Source organism: Anopheles cruzii, chromosome 3 (genome assembly GCF_943734635.1).
Source record: "Anopheles cruzii chromosome 3, idAnoCruzAS_RS32_06, whole genome shotgun sequence".
Taxonomy (NCBI): Eukaryota; Metazoa; Arthropoda; class Insecta; order Diptera; family Culicidae; genus Anopheles; species Anopheles cruzii.
The window spans coordinates 39,709,532-39,725,864 of record NC_069145.1 but is presented as its reverse complement, the minus strand read 5'-3'; the positions used below and the strand labels follow the sequence as shown (position 1 = coordinate 39,725,864).

Sequence of the window (16,333 nt, the reverse complement as noted above, 5' to 3'; positions counted from 1 at the left end):
AGATCGTGTTTATAAGCATGCAACTTTGGAGCATTTGAAAAATAACATTCGCCAAGTTTTGGCCTAAGTATTAACTAAGTATTAAGTAAAACCCGAGGCGGCCATCTGAACAATATTGTGTTTCACACATAGTGGCAAAGTACAAAATTCATAATTAAAAAATATTTCAAAAAAATCTGTATTTTTCAATGAAATATGTTTTTTTAAGTTCTTTTTTGAAATTGGAAAATAAATAACCTATATGTTTCGCTGCCGTTGCGGCTTTTTTTAAATATCCGATGTACGACGCACAATAGTAATTCCGACACAATCGCCCTTTTACACGTAGAACAAGACACCGGAGAACATCCTGGCATAGTGATCCGCGACCATGAACCCATGCTTTAAGATTATTTGGCCTATTTACGGTTTGGCTTGCTCTTCCGGTGTCGTTGTGGCACGTAAACAATGTTCCGTTGGTACGTCGCAGCTTCCACAACACGTCATAGATCTGATTTCATCTCTGGCAGAGTCGAACCAAAACGTGTACGACTTCCGTGAAGTAGTCCGGGCGAAAGGAGGAACCTGGGCCTGGGCCAGATGATTGCACGTGCACGATCGATCGCGGCTAACGGAATGCGGTTCTCGGGATGCACCGGGGCTCCGGGTTCGGTCGGGCTGGGAAGTCCCGCCACCCCGAGGCCGATAATGGCCGCCACCTGCGGGTGGGTGTTAATTGTGTATGAAAAATGATCGTTCCGGCACCGGTCCGGGTTTAATTCCGCGAGCAGTGCAATCGACGGACCGCCGCCAGTCGACCGTTCTAATGTTCGATGTTCGATAGTTTTCTCAAGGCCAACACGTCTCCGCGGCCCCGCGGTCCCGTCGGGGCCCCTGGTGGGCCCTATTTCCGCACACAAAGTAGGTCCGGACGTCGGGTCTGGGTTCTGTATCGTATCGGCCCCCCTAGAACCTTTCAAGGCAACCGGCACCGGTTGCCGAAGAGAACATCAGAAGTCACGTACGCCAGCAACCCGCTCACATTGTGCGGTGAGCGGTGAGCAAACGCTCTCACGCGTTGCTCACGGTACCGCTTCTCACTCTCACACGGCTTCGCTCTCTCGTTGGGGGCGCATTTCCTGATTTTTCGCGCATAATCTCGCGCGCTCTCGCGCCGCCAAAAGCAGCGGCGCGCGCGTTCCCTTTCGCTCACAATGTTACTAACGGGGTAACGGCGGCTGCGGCAACCTACCACCTCCCCACTGCCACGGCCCGCTCTCTGGCTCTCACTTTTCCGCGTGTCGGCTCATCGCGGAACCGCGAGGAGCCGCCGCCGCCGGAACGCCAGCTGAGAGCTGAGCCATTCTGTGGTGGAGAATGTATAAAATCACTTCACGCTGGCCACCGGCGGATCATTCCACGCTCAGTGCTCCAACCGCCCGGATCCTAGTCCCCCGTCGTCCCCAGGTCCTGTGTGCCCCCCCCGACCCGCTCGTGTGTGCGTGTGCCGGTGTGCGTGTGAGTGTGTGGTCCAGTGCCAGGATTACCGTCGTGATACCGTCCAAAAAGGATCTCCTCCAAGTTGTTGGTGCCCCGGCCAAACCTCTCAAATCAGTCACCGAAAATGAATCTTGTAAGTTAGTGGGCCAAACTGGTGGCCCAATTAGACGGACCGTTTTCCGTGTGTGTGTGTGTGTGTGCCTGCAGATCTGAGTGTGATGAGTGAAACACACAAAAACCTAGTGATAAGCAACCGGACCGGAGTTGGAGTGTGGTTCCGAATGGTGTTTTGGTCGATGAGCCAAAGATGATGAGATGAGCGCAGATGTTGCGGGCTCTAGGGACGGCTTGGCCTGCTTCTGGTGTGCCCGGTGTTCCACAACCACAACATCCACACGGGATCGAGGCATTCGTGTTTGGGAGTTTGGGGTGAAAATCTTCACACAAAACCCACCCATTCGCACGCACGTGGCGCCGGAGACTTAAATGAACGCACAAGAGGGGTACCCATTAGAGCCGCTCGCCGCTCGTCGCCAGTGCCCGTGTGTGGTGATGGATGGCTGAATTGATGAAATTGAATGATTGGAGGTCTTTAAACGATCCACCGTGTGTGCAGCAGCAGCGTCTTCCTTCCGGGCGGCTCGCTTGCGTTGCCCGCTGCTTCCTGATGCCACCGTGACCTCTCTGTCTCTCTCTTACGTACGCACGAGTCAAATGAGCTTCTCATTTGGCTGCCCTAACGCGTGCGGAAGGGCACAGCACCTTGCAAGATCTCATTAACAGGTCTTCATTTTTCCCACCACCAGCGAAATTATCGCAGCCTAGCAGTCGACCCTCCCATTAAGTGGCGCCATTTTTTTTCTGCGAACCTTCCGCAGATACCGCGTCGAAAAGTGTTCAATAAAATGCGAACATGTATCTCGGGGTCTCGGATTTTTTGATAGGCGAGTGGATTAATTTTCAAGGTTCGACCGATTGTTGTTGGTTTCGGTTTTTGTTTTTTGTAATTCAAAAGTGAGCACCACCAGAGCCTCCTGCCAGCGCGATGGCCGGAATGCCAAACAGGATCGAGGGTTTTGCATTTATCACCGGCCACCGGAATGGCGAACAATGCGCTGATGAGGCGGTTGGCCATCGGTGCGATTGTGCAATTATATGATCTTGCTCCTGCGCACCGTCAAAATTCGCCCATTTTTGATGTGTTTCGCGCGGCGCAAGGTTATCCATCCAAATGCGATCGCAAAACTGATCGCTGATCGCGCGTGCGCTTTTCACTTCGCCCCAAGGTGAGGAAGCGATCGGTCTCTCTATCTCTCTTGGTGACCGCTCGATTAATGATCAGTGTCACACCTAAATAGAGCGCCTAGGCGGCGATCCGATAACCCGTTTTGTGGGCCCCGACCATACTCCGGGTGCCCGCAAAATGATGATTAATCGCCATTAGTAAGCATATTCAGGCCGATTCACGGCCCCCCCAAAAAGCGGGCGGCGTGATCGGAAATAATAGGGATTAGGCGGACCCGGAATCGGAACCGGTAGTGCGTTGGCTTTTTTCCCTTTCGATTGGAAGGAGCGATTCGGTCGCTTTCGAATCGGCGCTCCCGGCGGTCACTTCCGAATGCCAACCGGCCACTAATGCACGGTGTGGTGACTATGTTTCGCAACTCGATTGTGGTTCAAATGTTTCCTCGAGCTAATTTCTCCCTGTGGAGTTTTCGTCTTCGGATGGTCTCGGTGTTTTAGTTCATCGCAAGACTTGTTCGATGTTTTTTTTATCAACATGTTAAATCCTGGTCTGGCTCGGGCATATTATTGTTCAACATTCATTACGTGTCAGAAGTGCCATAAATTTTTTAAATTGGATATTGTTAATGGAGTTTAGTTAAGGGATCAAGAAATGGCAGTTTTCCAACAATACGCCGTCATGACTCTTTCTTGGCTGAGCCGATCTTTCGCCTGGCTTGGCTCAAAACGATTATAGCATTTGCAGTCGGTTGACATTGATTCCTAGAAAACTGTCTTCCTTGGAGGACATCCACCTGAGCTTTATTGATCAGAATACATAAAATATTATAGCACCGGTATCGCAACATATCGGCCGTACTGTCGGCCCGGTCAGGACCAACCATTGTCGGGCGGGCGAAGAAAAATGAGCGAAACGACAACTGAACGCCGCGGTTCGCGTGGTGGACAGAGGTTTTCCATCGTATCAAGACGCAGTGCCAACCTGAACCGGTTTCGTGGCGCGCACTTGGAAAAGATTCCAAGCAGATTTCCCTTTTCTTTATTTTTTGCTTTACCCGTCGGCGGTCGGCGATCTGCGGTTGGTCGCGGGGGGTGGTGCGTGAAAAGGAGCCCGCGAACAGAAATGAGAGTGAGCCGTTAATTGTCATTACGGGATCAGTGGGGCGCGCCACCGCGCGTCTTTCGGTGGCCTTTACAGTCCGCCGCGACCTTCAGGCTGCGGCCACCGACGGTCCGTCGGTCAATCCGGCACGGCACGGCGACCAAGTTCAACACCAAGTGGAGGTCGCGGACCGATCGCGGTCGCGTATGGCGCGTGCCCACCATCTGCGGAGCGCACTGATACGTGTCAGCTGGTGCTGTGCAACAAGCATCACCTAATTAAAGCCGCCGCCGCCGCCACCCACCGCTGGGCCGAAAAATGGCCCGCGCCAGGAAGCTGCCGGGGTCCGCCGCCGGGTGTGCCATTGACATTGATTTTATGATTAGCGCTGGCGCTGTGTGAGGTGCGAGATTGTAGATCTGCAGTCGGCCACAAGTTACCGATGGGCATCACCGGCATCACCGAAGGACATCGCGCGCGATTGACGGGTCGGCGCTCCGAAGGCCGGAAGTGGCCATCAGCGCGACACCACAAGATTGCCACGCCTCGAACCTTGTATTTGGAAATTGGAACCATCATTCGGAAATCGGTGGAAAGTTCGCACCGACGCCCCCCCGGTACGGAACCGACCTGTCCAGTCCGGCACGTTCCGTCCGGTGCGCGCATTACCACAACAACGTAATTAGTACTTTTCAAACAGCACCCAAAACAAACGCCGCGCGTCGAACCGCGTTTTATGACATTACTCAAAAGAAAGCTGAAAATTTGGCCAAATAAACGGCCGGACCCAGCCGGTGGCCGGGCACGCCGTGGTGTGCATGCCACCAGCCCTGCGGAGCATGAAACAACGCCGCCCCGAAACGCAAAAGAATGGAACGTTAAATGGGGGAAAAATGCGAAACAATTCGAAAGACTTCGGCGCTGGGTTAAGCGAGGAACGCGTGCGCCTACAATTGGCCTCCGCACTCGCGATACGTTACGCGGCGCGTATGGGAAGCGCAAACAGCATGCCGCGGTGTGCGTTATGCGTTGAGCCGGCATACCACTTGCGCTATCGCGTGCCACCGGCGATTTGTTGAGTAAACGCGAAAACGCGGCCCGTTCGATGATGATGATGATGATGATGATGGGTTGAGACGACGTTTACGAACCCGTTTTTTCGGTCTCGCTCCGGTGGTAATATAATAAAAACAAATTAACGGCATTAATGGAGGGCGATTATGGTGACGATCTGCACTCCTCTGAAGGGCTGCGGGCTTCCCCTTTCCGGGATGTTGGGACGTTGATTATAATAATCGGAAAGGTACAACGTACAACACATGGGCGGAAAAGTCCGGGGACTAAGCAAGAAAACGTGTGTTTGTTCAAAATCGGCTTTACACAATCATTCCAGCGGTGGTCTACCATTTCGATACCACTTTTGTAGAACGATTTATGTTTTATCTCGAAATAGGCCTCAGACTTCTTCAACACGAAATTGTTTTTGATCCATTGGTTTGAAAGTAACAAAAGTAGTGTCACTCTTAGCAAAATAACTCAAAAACTAGTCTTATCAAATATACTGAAATTTCAACATATTCAATTTAAAAATCCAATAAGACTAGCGCCATCTTCGTGTTAAGCCCAATAGTTTTCAGTCCATGTGTTGTTTACCGAGGTCCGTCACCGGAGCATTGCGTCGTGCGCCACGGAAGTGCGGCAACTTCCGTAAACACCGGGCGCCATCCGGTCCACCCTTTTTGCCGTTCCCTCAGACTGTACGATGCCGTCAATCTCCGTCGTCATCGCGTGTCCTCCTGTACACCTACAAGTTTCGATTTCATTCACCGCGATGCCACAGTGTCTTGGGGGCCAATCTGGGGACTCGGAGAGGCCTCAATTTTCGGTAGGTTTTTTTATACGAAAAAACGCGACACTCAACCGCTGAACGTAACCCCCGTAATGAGTGGCATTTTCTGCACACGACGACGACGACGTAACGGATGCGTGCGTGGAAAATCGAACTCCCCAAACGCCAGATTCGCGGTAGTCTCGCCATTGGAGTGTGTGTCACGGGGAATGCCCACCCCTCCGGACGGAAAGGATCTCCGCCCTGTCTAGAGTGTCCTGCCGCCCGTTCGATATGGATCGGCGACAATTAAACGTTGACCGACGTCCGCCGTCCGTCGTGACCGTGTCCCAGTTTATTCGAGGGAATGCGGCGGATGGGTGGAGGGGGTGCCGGAGTGGTTGTCCACCATCGACTAGCGGGGTGGTTTATGGTTTCCTGTCCCTCGTGTTCGTTTCGTTTCGGGTCACTGCTTTCGGTGGGAGCGGATACACTAACCTCCGCCCCCCTCCCCCGTGTGTGTGTGTGTGTCTATGGTGGTGTCCCTATAATTTATAGCAGCACATTCTTGACGCTCGCCACGACGCCACCGCACCTAGCGCCGATCGCCTCCTATCCGTTCCGTTCCGTTCGATCGCATCGCATCGTGGCGGAGGCCCGCCTGGTCAATCAGCTAATGACGTAACTGCGTTTCGCGATGTTCCTCTGTGTGCCTCCACCTCCGCAATTGGCAATTTGAAAGCCCCCCGCCCCCGGAATGCCGTTGGTGGCCACTTCCCCGTGTTGGCCAACACGGACACCTGGTGGTTCGAGAACCAATGCAGGGAACTAGAAGATTGGCGTGTGCTGATCGCAATGCCTCGATCGATCGGCAAAAGGTCGAACGAAGCTCGGGAAGCTCGATCATCTGCCCGCTGTCGGTTGCCGGTTGCGAAAAGAGAGGCAGGTCCGCCGCGTTGGCCAACTGGCGGGTTTCGCGTAGGGTTTCCGGGGTGAGTCAGAATCGGTGCCGTAAGATTGCGGCGCACGCGCTTGCGTGGACCGGCGCAACCTTTGCGTGGTGATAATTACACCCGCGCCTGCGTTGCACCACCGCCATCCATCGACCAGCTTGGTGTCCTTGGTGGGGATGACCGGCCAGCGGGACAGCAGCCTCAGACACAGCTGCTACTGTCGGGGACGCGGTGTTCGCCATCAAGGTTCACCGGGCCACCTGGTGGCCCCCCCCCGGACCCGGACGTGGCTGTGGTGCATTCCGAGTACGCGTTGACGTGTCCGAAATTCTCGACTGACCTGGTCCAGAGGCCGTTGATTTATGAAGCATTTTGAAGGCAAAAAGTGGTCCATGTCGCCTGGCTGCCGATCGTGCGGCCCCGATAGTGTCGGTGGTCAAGCATTGGCCGAGGACAGAAAGCACATCGCGAAGCACGTTCGACGACGACACACAATTTGAACTGCTTTTTTCGTTGGCCACCGCGTTGATAAATGATCTCTCGCTGAAGCAGCGCGGTTGATCGAGTAGCGAGCCCTTTCGTGGGGGGATCCTTGACTTTCGTCGTTGGCCGTCGCCGCCACGTGCCTAGAGGACGGCGGCGGCACCGTCCTCATTAAGCCTTTTGGGGGCCCGAGCTCCGAGAGGGAGGCCCTCGAATCCGTGCGCCGAGCGCCGAGACCTTCGCCCGTCCCGGGAGCCTTCGGTCCGAGTACCGATCCTCGCCGATCGGTAGTGATCGTGGTTCAGGTTCGGATTTCGTAAGGGCCGCTGTGGCTTGTGGGGGAGGCCTTTACTGAGCGAGGCGTGATACAATTTTTTTCGATTAAACCAATCCCCCCCAGAAGAGGTCTCTGAGGCGTACGTGATCCGGCTTGGCTCGTAAACGTACGCAAATAACGCCGTATGCGCCGCGGAGTTGGAGTGTGAAAAACCTCACCTGCTGGGTCTGCCTAGGTTTGTGGGTCAAGTTTGTCCAGCGGGAGTGGTGGTAGCACGGAGGCACCGTTTGGTAACCGTTGGCCAATTAAAATGCATTGCGCTCCGTGCAGTCCGTTGGCGGAAAATGGCAGCTGCTTTCGGACGGACCATGTCCAATTGCGCGGTTTCGCGGTGACAATTGCCAAACGGCCCAATTGCCAACCCGGAGCCGGCGGGGGGGAGGGCTCCGGTCTGGTCTCACGGTCCGCCACGGTCCGCGAAAGTCGGTGGTCGGTAAAGTGCTTGGATTAATAATGGCGGACACCAGCAACCCGCTGTCAGCCCAACTGACTGTCAACGCGACGCTGGTGCCCGGCGGAACCGTCTGTAGGAAGTTCTGGTCCGCTCGGGTGCTCAGGCGCTCGGGGGATCCGCCAATAAATTCACGTCCCCGGTGAAGGTTCCGACACCGAATCCCAACGTCCAAACACCGAATGGCAACGGAGCTTTATGACCGGTCCGGTTGCACAATCTCGGTCCCAATCGATCGATCGGCCTGGTACTGGTGGCTCGCTTCTGCTACTCTTTCTTCATCTGCTGACCCTGGATTAACAGCCCATCGGCGGCCACAAGTGCGACCGACCAAGGGGTGTCCGGTGGGTCTGTAACGGGTCTCTCTATTAGCTCGGCTCGCTCGATTAGTATTCTCTCATAAGTTGCGGTGCGGTTGGCCCGGGCAGTGGTGGTAGTCGCAGTCTGCGGGGATAAGTCCGAGCCACTGGAGTGCACTCATGACTTATGGTCGACCGGAGGGAGGTAATAAATAGATCGAGCAAGGCTTCATAAATTCCGGTGCGCGCGACGTGAGTGGCGTTTTCGTCAAGATCAACCGTTTTGCTGGTGGCTCCATAAACGTCAGGTGCGCAGCCAACTTCACGCCTCCTGGTGTGTGACCTCCAACAGGTTTCTCGGCAGGGGCTCTGGCCAGTAGCGTACCGACAAAGGAATCCGGACCGTGTTATCGTGTCGCGTAATGTGACACTTCTGGTCAGTGGACTGGTTACTTCTTGGTGACAGCTTCCGCGAATGTGGGTCAGCATCCACAACAGGCCCAGTACAGAAAGCGATCGAGTTTTGGGCGAGTTCCGGCTAGATCCGATTTGTTGCTCTGTGGTGGGAACTCGCGGAGTTCTGGGCTCCTGTGCTGCGTTGCACCCAAGAAAGGCAGGCTTCGCCCTGACCGCAACCGCACTTAGGCCGTGCACCAGGAAGGCGCCTTATGCAACTTAATCTACTCGCTGGCCTTTCCGAGCTCCGGGGAGATACATTATTGGGCTGCGGGTAACATCAGCCCACATCACGACGACGACGTGTGGGAGCAACAGAGAGCATTCTGGCCCCCCCGTGTCCCACGATCGTTCCGCAACCGGAGAGTATTACTTTACGGTGTAACCTGTCAAAGTGTCAACCGGGCTCGGATTGGGCCGATTGGCAGCTTGATCACGATTAGGATGACGACCACGACGACGACGACGGTGACGGTTGGATGCTGAAGAAGATGTTAATGATACGGAAATGAGACAAACCCCCGGCCTGATGAAGCATGAACACGAAGCAGCAGCGCCGAGGGACCACTAATGGGCCCGTATTCTTTCTAAAGTCATCCACGTAACTCCGTTCCGTTGCAAAACTGCTGTGGCCGGCGTTCAAAATAATTTGATCAAATAGAGCGCCCCCGGGCGCCATTATTCACTTTTTTGTTGTCTGGGGCGCTATGTGTCAGTGTGTCAACCCGCAACGGGTGGGGTGGGGGACCCGGACAAAGCGAAACAAAGCGAAAACTGGCGATATGATTTGGGATTTCGTAATGCGTTTCCAATGCGTTGCGAAACTCTCGGGTAGAATGTCTCGGGGCCGACTCCGGTTCGACTCGTCGTCTTTTAATCGGTCTGGTGTGTGGCGTTACGCAAGCCCCGTTACTGCAGCGTAGTACCGTTGGGCCGAGGCAGCGTTGTTGTCGCTGTTGGGTCTTGTACCTACCAGCTGATAGCCCTGCCTATCAGAGGTGCCCAGAATGAGGGTCCACTAACGGCACGGGGCGCACTAGCGAGCAAGGCCCTTAGGAGGCTTCGTACCGTATAGCTCACACGTGGACTGCCAGTTGGGAACGAGGGCTTCCGTGCACTCCATGAATCATAGCCTCTGGCTAGTGGGTCGAGCCCCCGCATACCAGGCGGGTCCATAAGTTTTGCGGAAAAAGGATTTTTTCTTCGGCAAACCGGGTCTTTTTACAATTTTTTTCTTTCAGCTGGTTACAATAATAATCAGAATTCAACGATTTTCCAAGTTTGCAAGGAATCCACAATCAAAAAACTCTTTTAGGAATCTTTTCGCATGCTAAAAACCACTCCTTAGCCTCCTTAGTTTTGATTCAGGATTATGGTGATATCTATCACCATAATCCTGATTCCTAATTCGTTCATAATGAAGAGGGGACGCACAAAATCCACATTATCCTTCCGATAACACTGCAAATGTTGCCGAGAAAAATGCAATCCAATATCCTGTATTTTTTCTACGATTTTAGGTGTTGTTGCTGTTTTGGACGTCCTTAACGCGAGTCGTCTTCAAGACTTGTACAACCACGTCTAAATTCGTTCATAAATTTCCTTTGTTTTTGAAGATTCCAAAAGTAGAAAGTCAATTACTGCACGATACTTACTTATCCATTGTAAAGAAATACTCTGACACGTCGATACTAAATGAGTTGTCTACAAAGAATGAATTGACAGATTGAAATGGAACTTCTCCTTAGTTTATGTGAAGAGTGTACCAACATAGTAAAATAAATTTACGCTAGTAGCATCGCGCTCTGTTATTGAAGTGCAAAACTTTTTGAACAACCCCGTATAGTACTTATTGAACAACAGGCTGGCTCATTATGGTTATGCATTAACCAAATCTCCCGCACGGCGCTACCAACAGAGGCCGTGGACCAACATGGACCAAGACGGCGGACGTGTTCTCGTTTGCTCCCATTCACGCTAGAACCGGCGCCGGTACGCAAATGCAACCCTATCCAGGTCAGCTCCGGACCACCGGTGCTACAGAATCCATAAAACTCGCACAGCCAACACACGGGCAGGCTCACTCACGATCTTTCAAACGGTGGTTGTTGTTGTGGTCCGAAAGGGGTGTTGCCTCGGGTGTACCTGGCCGAGGTGGTTTCGGCTGATTCGGGCTTACACGCTGCCCGATCAGATAATGAGGGCCGCCGAAGAACGCCAGACACCTATCTGTGCCACTGTGCGCACTAGCGACACCTAGCGTAGCGCAGCCAACTGTCGGCAGTTTCTCCATGCCGACCGTGCTTCCTAGCCGACCGGTGCTGCTGGCTCGAGGTACTATTTGTTACCATACCCTGTGTCTGTATGTGTGCGGCAGTTTGTTTGTTTGTTTGCCAGGCGCTTGCGAGCGACAAAGGAAGGCGAGCTTGCTCCACCGGTCCGTTGTGGGACTTTCGCTTTCGCCGGGCCACCTGCTCAACGGAGATGTGTGCCCGTGTTGCCACGCTGGTTGCTGGTTGATCGATTAACGAGCTACCCGGCGGAAGCACCGCGAACTCATCCGATGGCACGCGCCCAAGACAACCCCCGGGGGCTGTCAAGTACCGGAGCGAGCGATCGGCAATCGCTTCCAGCTTCCGTGCCGGACCGAGCGGAAAAGAAAGCGCTAATGTCGCGCAACTAGCGCATGTGGCGTCAAATGCTGGCTCTCATTTTCGGTCCGCGATCGATTGTTCGGTGTCCGCTGAGGTAATCTCCGTAAACGGTTTTTCACGCACCCGGAGGCCAATGTGTGGGGCCGCGGGTTTCACACTTTATGTCATCGCGGCACATAACGCGCCCGTCCGTCGAAGGCAGAGACCGGCCGGCGGCTCCAGTCCGAAGGGAAAACGTTTCGCCCAACTTTCCTCGCCAGCCATGTGGCGCCCAACGGCCGGGGGGAAATCTCTGTCGGACTGCGATGGGTCGCGGCCAGAAAGCGGCGCATTATGGCATCGGGTACCGGGGAGTCGGGTGTCGGTTCCGATTGTGTTGGCCAAGCGATGGCCAGCCGATTGAATTAGTTAATCACGTCCATTCCACAGCGCGCGCGCTCAATAAAGCGAATCGGATCTCACGGTTTTGGTAATAGAGCCTCCGGGGTCGGGCTGGGATCGGCTTTTAGAGAGATGTCGTTGTTAATGAGCCGCCCAGGTGAGCGACAGACCGTGAAACGATCTTGGTCTAATTGTGATTTCATCACGCACCCCGGAGGGCAACCTTGGGAGATCATTGCAACTATATCTGTGACTTTATTGCTTCAATTCTAATGGGACCAATTTGTTCAACAACTCTATTTGGGGCTAAGGGTCTCATCGATCACTCAACTTGTTGCAGGAACAGACCTCGCAGGTCTGAAACTTTGGACTTCTGACTTATCATTCGCTAACTCCACCATTTTCTGGTATCTCCCCCCAACAGTTTGCCGTGTTCTTCGCTGTCATCCTGGCCGTGGCCACCGTCACCGCGCAGCGGTTCGCGTTCCCACACACGAGTTCCCAGTTCGGGCTGGCCTCGCTGACCGGTGACTTTGGCGGTCCGACCGCGTTCTCTGGACAGGATTTGTCAGGTACTTTGAATGCTGGTATCAGAGACCCAAGACAGAACCGAGGTGAGTGGCTTGTGTGGGGTGGTAGTGGGCTTGGGGCGTATATCGCTGGGTATCGATATGCGTTCAATGACTCGTTCGACAAGTGTTCCAAAGCTAGGCTCTAAGGCTGGAGGAGCTACCAGGCTATCCCCAGCAAGGGTGGCCGCCCCGTCGTGATTCATGCGGCGCGGCCCACCGGTAAGGTCCCGCGGTACACCCTTTGAGTAGTGCATTAAAATAAGTGTAAATGTAGGGCCACGTAACAGCCCCTTTCCGGGCACCCCAGGAGTTGTAGTTTGGTGACCTTTCGTCAGGGCTGCGTCAGGGTTGTGGGCATTTGCAGTGGTTGTTACGATGTCAGCGCTCCAGTCAGCGCTCCGACGTGTCCGGACGAGTTCTGGTTCGTCCGCCATGGAAGCGAGCGGGAAATGGTAATCGGGATTAAATTGTTGGGTTACTTGCGCTCGTGATCGCGAATACTTTGTAATCGCGTTGGGCCGTAGAGCGGGCCAAGTAGGGACTCTAACAGTTACGGTAGTTGGCATTCACAAACTCTTTGTACAGCGTCGGGGAGAGGAGTCGTACTGGATATTCTTAGCTCGCTCTAGTAATGGGAGTTGTGTTTGATGTTTATTTCGTTCGTTGTACAGGGTGATCCATCAAGTGTTTGGATTCCGAAGTTTTTGTTGAAACCAAATGTCGTCCAAGTTTTCAGAACCAATCAGCCAGCATTTCTCGGTAGCATCCGTCTTCGACGATTACGGCGGCGTCTTCTTCACTTTCGAAGATGAATGAGCCGGTGATGCCGCTAGACCAAAATCCGCATAAAAAGGATCAATCTCCAGAATAAAGTTTGACGTTTGCAAAGTCAAGTAATCGGTACTTAAAAATCCAAACACTAGATGGAGCACCCTATACAATTGAACTGGGTTGAGTTGTAGGGTGGTTTTACTTAGCGGTGGATCACTTAAAGCGCGGTTTCGCGAACTTCGGACTGATCGCTGTTCTGCCTTCCCCCACCAGGACCCGTGGTGTTCCCGCCCGCCCCTGCTGATGCGCCAGTCGAGTCGAGCGGAGTGGTCGTCGGTGCTTCCGGCTACGGTTTCGTGCCACCCAGTGCGCCCCAGAGTAAGAGCCAATAATTTCCCGCCCGGGGACCTCGTTGCTTGGTTTGGAGCGTCCAAAACTGTCCAGCGCCACAGTACTACCTCTTCACTAACACTGCACTTTCGATCCGGCTGCGTCACTCAGTGGCCTCGGCCATAACTATACCGCTACCGCTGCTAATACCGACCTATGCGTCCCTTGCTTTACCTCGTTAACAACGCTCTAACCACAAAGCCTAACGGCGTAAGAGAGACCTTCTGGTAGCGACCGAGAACGCAGTGTTGCCAGTGTTTGCCAACTAAGGCACCCCGAGACCCCAACACCAAACAATACTTCCGACGGAGCACGGAGCCGAGTGCAGATTAATCCACGGCGACCCTAATGAGGCAGGAATGCGGCACAAACTAATCGCATGCAGATAACGGAGGGCACACGCTACGCTCTCCGGCCGGGTTACGTAACCTCGTCCAAACTGCCACAAAAGCAGACAACCACCGTGCCAAACGGACGTGGGAGAAGAATTCTTGTAGATAGACTGCTGCTGCTAATGGCGTGTCTGTCGCTGGACGTCAGACCGCTAACAACAGCCCCATAAACGGACAAACATTGGCCCATCTGCAACTAATTGTCGCTTCTACTAACCAAGCTGACCCTCTGAGAGGACGGAGCCGACGGCGTCTCAGGTTAACGTGGACTCATCCGTTGCCGTCCTACCGTTTCGTCTAGATTACTACTAATGCACCTACAACCGCCAGCACCTCACCACCTACAACCAAAAGATCCCCTCCAACACTTCCAAGCCCTCGGTCCTATCAACAACTTCCCATCGCCCGATCTACGCCAACCGCGGCCCTGTCTAACAAGAGAGATGCACACCTCAAGATCACCGAGCGGACCGAGCGACGAGCGAAGCGATGAGTCGGCCGACCCTGAGCCAAAACCAACTACCGGATCAGGGCCAACCGAAGGTTTACGCTGGTCGCGGTTTCGGCCACCCCCCCGGTGCTCTCTAGCGGCGTAGAATCTGTGACTAACTGCTTCCACCACCGCACCGGAGTGGCGTGGAGACGCTATGCTAAGATTACTTTCGATTCATCCCAACCCCGGGGCGAAGCTAACCCGCGGTGTGAAGCGCCCCCGCACCCCCTGCGAAAGCCAATCTACCACAACCCAGTGCCCAACACAACCTTTTCTTCCGTTTCAGACACGAATGCGTTGTACAGAAACTTGCGATACTTCTAAGTCAGCTACTTAGGCCGTATATGATCCGTACCCACCAAACCTGTCCCGCACCAAAACCACCTGTGAATCCCCCTGTCCCAACACCCTGCTATCCACACATTCCATATCGCGTTTTCAAGATCAACCTCGCGGGGTTTTCTGGACCACGTGTACTTGAGTTAGGAAAAGCCAAGCCCTATTACTTAACCGTCACCGTAACCGGGTGGTGCAGCCGATAAGTAGCACACGGTCACTAGGGCCACGCGGTCCCATACACACACACAAACGTAGGTACCCCAAGTCACCACCGATCGAGGTTAGAGTTAGAGTAGTGGCAGGTTAGCCGGAAGCCACACGTCCGCCCGTGTCGCACTCGGAGTGGAATGTGCTCGAATTTGATGCCATATCAAATTGTCCCAACCCGAAACGCGTCAGATATGCCGGGTCACGGCGATTGTAACTGTCGGTGAACCTGGACGCAGGACTCTGATCCGGATTCCCCAGTAGGAGCCCACTTGTCTAGCATTCGCCGGTGACGCCGATGTAGTATTAGAGGACTAGCGAGATACGGTGTGTGTGAAGATATTTATTTGTAAAAAAGACATCCCTGTACAGTTCCAATCCACAATCCCCCCCTGAATCCAGAATTCAACTCCTTCCTCCCGATCATTTCCTCATAAAGCGGCACAAAGTGTATAAAGAACGTCCAACAACTCAACACGCACAGCACACGGCGCCCAGTTACTAAGCAACAACACCTGTGTAACATATTCAAACATCCTTTTTGTACAAACGATCCTGCGAGTGCGAGTGAGTAGAGAAGTAGCGAAGCTAGAGCGAGACGGAGAGCGATGCGGGAGCCAGGGGAAAGGGGTAGAGCGAGACGAGCAGAAGGCGGAACGGGCTTGTCCTGCTTGTCTCGCTCGCTCCGTTCCTTTCTTGCTCCTGCCAATTTTGCCTGTACGATAGTTGGTTATAGCTATTAATTGGTAACTTAATAAATTATTGTATAGATGACATTTACGATACGGCGGTCTTGGCGTGCATTTTTGGTCGATTGCGATCGGGTCCGACCCGTCCAACAGGTGGCCACCGTTGGCCCCGGTTCTGGTTCCCGACTAACAAGCCGCGGGTGTGGGAGATTGGAATGGCGAAGGATTTGAGTAAACAAAAAACGCAGCCTCAGCAGCGCACCTGGGAACCTGACGATTCGGCCCCATGGCGTGGGTCTTCGGAACCCCACGGCTGGACACTGAGAGTAACGAATCCACTCCATCGTGTCGCCATCTTTCCGCTTGGCTGGGCTTTTGTGTGCGGCTCCCTGGCAACAGCGAATACCAGAAAAGGTCCGCTTGAAACCGGTGATCGAACGAAGCGGCAACAGCCGGAACGAACGGCGACGACGACGACGACGACGACGGTTTTTAGTTCACATTCCGACAGCCTTTCAAGGTCGCCCGTCGCATAGTTCTGCGCGCTCTCGGCACTTAAGAGCCCTCCCACAACTCGATCGCGGCTCGCTCGGTGTCCCTGTGGTTGTTGGCGATCAGCTGCTGGCGCTGCTGGTTGGACGGGTGTTGGTGACTCCCGCGGTTTCGCAACCGCGGAGCTAAGAGTCAGCGGCTCCGAGTTCGCTGATTGCTGCTCCGCCGCCACCTGGCCCCGGCGCCGGCCCGACCTGACCCGATCCGGCGTGGTGGTGGCGTAGGAAGGACGCCCGGCGGAGTTCCACCGTAAGCTTCCT

General features: G+C 54.1%; 1 protein-coding gene across 2 annotated transcripts; it reads left to right on the top strand.

Annotated features, from left to right (window-relative positions):
* Positions 1 to 1,421: 1,421 nt before the first annotated feature.
* Positions 1,422 to 14,723, top strand: LOC128273370 (uncharacterized). Of its 2 annotated transcripts, none has more exons than XM_053011314.1 (4): positions 1,422 to 1,612; positions 12,093 to 12,282; positions 13,285 to 13,389; positions 14,573 to 14,723. In XM_053011314.1, the coding sequence occupies exons 1-4, from the start codon at positions 1,604 to 1,606 to the stop codon at positions 14,608 to 14,610; spliced, it is 342 nt and encodes a 113-aa protein (XP_052867274.1). In that variant the 5' UTR covers positions 1,422 to 1,603; the 3' UTR covers positions 14,611 to 14,723. The 2 variants fall into 2 exon arrangements, with proteins under 2 accessions (XP_052867274.1, XP_052867275.1); XM_053011315.1 differs by lacking the exon at positions 14,573 to 14,723 and adding an exon at positions 14,095 to 14,549.
* Positions 14,724 to 16,333: the final 1,610 nt, after the last annotated feature.

Excerpts from the sequence above, each read along its gene's own strand:
- LOC128273370 (XM_053011314.1), top strand. Across the intron at positions 12,283-13,284 it reads AGACCCAAGACAGAACCGAG|GACCCGTGGTGTTCCCGCCC; the intron begins GTGAGTGGCTTG and ends TTCCCCCACCAG. Across the intron at positions 13,390-14,572 it reads GCCACCCAGTGCGCCCCAGA|ACACGAATGCGTTGTACAGA; the intron begins GTAAGAGCCAAT and ends CTTCCGTTTCAG.